Source organism: Acyrthosiphon pisum, chromosome X (genome assembly GCF_005508785.2).
Source record: "Acyrthosiphon pisum isolate AL4f chromosome X, pea_aphid_22Mar2018_4r6ur, whole genome shotgun sequence".
Taxonomy (NCBI): Eukaryota; Metazoa; Arthropoda; class Insecta; order Hemiptera; family Aphididae; genus Acyrthosiphon; species Acyrthosiphon pisum.
In genome coordinates this window covers 33,617,202-33,622,280 of record NC_042493.1, presented here as the reverse complement: position 1 = coordinate 33,622,280, position 5,079 = coordinate 33,617,202, and the positions used below count along the sequence as shown (strand labels likewise).

The 5,079-nt window shown below is 28.4% G+C and overlaps 1 protein-coding gene across 2 annotated transcripts; it reads left to right on the top strand.

Moving 5' to 3' along the window:
* Positions 1-125: 125 nt before the first annotated feature.
* LOC100164891 lies at positions 126-3,713 on the top strand. 2 transcript variants are annotated; one of them, XM_001945254.5, is made up of 6 exons: positions 126-323; positions 1,471-1,691; positions 1,762-1,917; positions 1,984-2,231; positions 2,835-3,000; positions 3,124-3,713. In XM_001945254.5, the coding sequence occupies exons 2-6, from the start codon at positions 1,493-1,495 to the stop codon at positions 3,231-3,233; spliced, it is 879 nt and encodes a 292-aa protein (XP_001945289.1). In that variant the 5' UTR covers positions 126-323; positions 1,471-1,492; the 3' UTR covers positions 3,234-3,713. The 2 variants fall into 2 exon arrangements, with proteins under 2 accessions (XP_001945289.1, XP_016660122.1); XM_016804633.2 differs by lacking the exon at positions 126-323 and having other exon boundaries at positions 1,514-1,691; positions 1,766-1,917.
* Positions 3,714-5,079: the final 1,366 nt, after the last annotated feature.

Genomic DNA, 5,079 nt, shown 5'->3' with positions numbered 1-5,079 from the left:
GACCGGGAGGCACTCTCCCGCAGCTCTACCGCCACCGCGCCAAAGCCCATAACCATTGAACTGATAACATATTATCGTGTTATCATGTAGTTCAATGCTCACAACACGTTTATGATAAATGATAATGAATATTGAATAACAAAATCTTAAGCGCGTCGTAAACTCATAAAATTGTGATTGTGTAAAGTTTAATAGTGAGCTATTAAAGTTGTAACTTGTAAGTTATTACTATATTAAATTTTAACCTACAACAAAACAGACTTTTTTCTTCCTTCCTCTTTAGAACTTCTGACATAACAATTTTGAACCTGTGTCCACTGACAGTAAGTACAATACCTACTTAATATTATTGTTTTTTTTTAATTAAAAGCTGGTACTTTGTTATGGATATTAAAAGAAAAAAGTTAATTAGGTCGTATTCTAGTACATGCATCTTATTTGCCTGGGTGTAGTAAAAAAAAAATGATAAATTTATGGATTGCTGGTCCATTAACCGTTCTAATTTCCGCTAGAGATGTTAAATTAATATCTGATACTTTCATTTTGTTTCAAAATAGCATACCTAATGATTTCACTAAAAAGCCCAGGTCACTTTTTGATTATAAACATTGGAAAGCTACAGAACTTTAAACTTTTTTACTATAAACAGGATCAGTAGTTTTAAAATGTTCAAAAACTCAAAAGTTTATGTCATGATATATATGAACATTTTATAATGTTACATGTACCATTTTCAATTTTAATAAATTGTAATTTGGTGAAAGTTGATCATTTTAATAATAACCTATGCCAAAGAATTACTTATTCAATTCGCATTACAATTTCAAGAGACTTATGGTATTGATAATGTTTCACACAATATTCATAATCTCTTACATTTAACAGATGATATAAAAAAGTATGGAGCCCTTGATAAATTTAGTGCTTTTAGGTTTGAAAATTAAATGTCTAGCCTATAAAAAAATGCACAGAAAATCTGAAACACCCTTACAGCAATTAGTTAAATGATTTTCCGAATTAGATTATAACAATTCTGCTTTATTTAAAAAATAATAACACAAATTTAGGTCTAAAAAAACCATACAAACGGTTCACTTACTGCTGACTTGTGTAAAAATAATATTCTTCAATTTAAACAATTTTGGACTTCAAATATGTCTGTTATTTGTACAGTAACAAAAACTGTATTTGTTTATTAAAAAATAATGCAGTAGTTGCAGTAAAAAATATTATTCAAATAATTGAGTCGTGAAATATTTATTGGTGGATCTCCATGTATATCTAACAATATTTAGACATTCATATAGTGGCGAATATTGACAAGTCCCAACGTTTACGTTATTGGACAATTACTGATATTAAAACAAAACTTTGGATATTACCAATGATGGATAAATTTGTTGTTATATCGATAGTTCATACACACTAATAAACTATTTAATTTTTTTTTTTTTTTAATGCTCACTATAGGTACTTATCCAGTTTTGTACAAATGGCATATAAAATTGTTGAATTTAATGATGGTCTTCAAATTGTACCAAATAATTGGCTATCAAGTGACGGATCTACAAGCTATTGGCCACCCTCTAATTATAGCCAAATAAAAGTAAACAAGTTAATAGCAACTGACTGTGAACCAAATACTGAAACATGGTCTACACATTCAATTCTTCGAATTGTTGGTTCTTCAGGTATTAGTTTTATCATATTAAGTTTATCATATGTATTAAACTAAATATATATTAAAAAATTTTAATTTAGATAGTTATGAAAATGGTATGTTTAAACTTAAACAAGCTCAGGATTATTCAGATGTGGAAACTGGCTCGGAATTAAATTCCAAAAAGCGATCTAGACATAAAAGCTCATTAATGAAAGCTCGTAAAAAATCTTTCAATGTGCCTTGCGATCATTACAGTAAAAATGAAATGAACTCTTTGGTTTAATATAATTATTTATAATGTGCTTAATTTTTTGTTACAGTTTGGCAAAAATCAATTTCAAAAAAACTATCAAAAATTACATTAAAAATAGAATCATTACAAAAACAAAATGATGAAATAAAAACAATGTTGGAAAATTTCATAAAGCAACGTACTAACTCTAATAGTTATGGTCTCTCAGACGATGAACTAAATGAATTAAATATTGGATTCCCATTATCTGACGAAATTCAACTTTTGGAAATAGAAAGTATGATGTCAAATGATAAAGAGTTTTATTCAAAAATGGTAAATACAATCTGCCTAAAGTTGTGTTATGTAACTATTGGTTAATTATAATATTTTGCTCATATTATAATCATATTATAATCATATTATAATCAATATTATAATCATAATTATAAACAGTTTTTCTACAACATATTATAATACCTGACTTAAGAGGATGCTACCCATACATTTGTTGTCTCCGTCTTACACACTCACGGCATAGCAAATTGTCGTTCACTAGTTTCAATAGTGTGCTGTTAGTTTTGGTACTAGAATGAATTGACCTATTATAAAACTTTTAGGTCAGAATCATTTTCAAGCAAGATATGGATATGTGAAATATCAAAAATAAAAAATGCTCATATCTTGCTTGAAAATGAAAATAGCGAATAAAAGCCAACGCTTAAGCACAGTTAATGTTATTATTAAAAAAATTGATAATAGGTCAAATCACTCTAATATCAAAACTAACAGTACTGAAATTATTGAACGAAAATTTGCTATGTCGTACGTGTGTAAGACGAAGACAACAAATGCATGGGTAGCATCCTCTTAATCCTAAACAATAATATTTTAATTATTATAAATACATTGACCATTTGTTTTAATATTTTAATACAGGTTATAACATTAAAAGCCCTAGGCGGTTCAGACTTTACTGCTATAGTTAATACTATACTAGCAAGACTGATGACCAATTGTTTAGCTTTAAGATATAGTTTTGCTGGAAAGCGTAAAAAAATATCTTTCAAGGAAACTTTCCCTACAATTTTAAAGACCATTATAAGTGAGTATATCTATGTATGTCTTATGTAAAAACCAATTGTTAGTGTGTGTCATCATCAATGATGACACATAACAATATATTATCATAAGCCTACAGTGCTGTATGCTATTCTTACATTTTTAGATGTTGTACGATTTCATAAACCAACATCTACACATAAACAAATTCACGATCAAATTGGTAGGTGGTTGGTCCATGCCCAATTAAGAAAAACTCGACAAGAAACAAAGTAAATTAATTTTTTATCAACAATAAATTATGAAATTCTACTTTGGGTGGTTAAAAGTAAAAATATTTCAGTAATTTTTGTTTTTTTATATTAATGTTAATAAAAAAAAAAAAACTGTCAAGTCAAAATATTTGAAAAATTAAACAATGCTTTTCGTAAGATATTATAATAGTAGTTGAAAGATATTAATGATCCATGGGCACAATTATTTTTTAAGTATTTAAAATTCAAATTTTGTGAAATATTTTTTACTTATCAACTAATTTATGTTGAACCACATTATTATTATATATTTGGTTGTTTTATTAGTAACATCTAAAAAACATGTGAAATATAAATTAAGCTTGTTAAAAAAATCCTTTTTATCACAAAGTTCATTCTATACATTTTAAATTAAAAGTCCAAAGTATTATACATAGATACTTACAAATTAGATTTACGAGTATTTTAAGAGTTGTTCGTAAAATAAATATAATTTGAAATACTGTTGTTCAAAAATAAATTAAAATGTATCTATCTGAATAAGCATAATATGAATAAACTTGGGCATAACGGATAGGCAATGCAACGTGTGATGTGCAAGCAAGTAATCAACCTAAAATACCATTCTATGATACGTCAGTATTAGCTTATAACTTATAAGTTATAAGTGATAACAGCCCAAATTATTTTAATTATAGCCCTTTCATAATAATTTCTAAAAATTATATAATATTAATTATGCAATATGCATAGTACCTCTTTCTAACTTTTGAATTGGTGGGACTTGACAGCAATTTTATGGGAATTATGAATTATGATTGTATAACATATTATACTCGGTTAGTTTTTGAAAATATTTAGTTCAGTAGCGGTTCTGCCGTTAAATTTTTGAGGAGGCAACGATATTGTACCCATCAAGACATGTTAGCGCAAATCCCCCAATTCTCAAAACTCATTTATTTTGTTTAAAAACCATATTTTTTCTTTAAAAATCTGTTAGAAGATTTTAATTTTCATTATTTCTTATAATTAAAATACCCAACTAGAAATTATTAACTATGTGATTCGGCGCTCACGCTCACAATATCTATCACACAGAAAATACAATAATACAATTTAGATCATAGTAATATAGTATGAAAAATAAATATAATATATTATTGCTATTATACCATTGCTATTGATAATAACTTATTAGTGATAACGTGCAATAAAGTGTATAATCTATAATGGTTAATAGTCAGCCACTGAGGCGCTGCAAGTCACAGCCTGTGACTTTTGCCAACGGAGGCTACGGTTATGTGCAGTCTCCACAGAGAATCGCGCATGCGCTATTCACATATTTTATGTGCGTCTGTGTGTGTATATTTGTGTACACATGTAACGCATCGATAACGGCGGCGGCAGCCGGCAGTTGCCTCATGAGAAAGTTGGTAGCCGCCGCCGATACGGGACGCATGGAGGGGCAGCCGTACTATGTAGTTATACAGTATATCAGTACAATATTAATATAATATTCGCCTGTTGCGCACGGGGACTGGCCAGTCTCTTACTTATGGGCATCACGGCCATCATAGTCCCTTCAATACATAATTTAAATATATATTTTATTTATTTCCCTTTTATAAGAGTGTCTATATTTGAAAATATAAACACACAACATTTTATAATTTAAATAATATTAACCATGTATTTTCTCTTATTTTCAAGGGAGGCACTGCCTCCCTTGCCTCCCCGGGAAAACCGCCACTGATTTAGTTTAACCTACTGTATTACTAAAAGAAAAATTCATTATTAATAGCTATTTATTTATATTTTATATAGTATATAATAAAACATCCTTAGGAATATTGGCTGACAGACTGTCT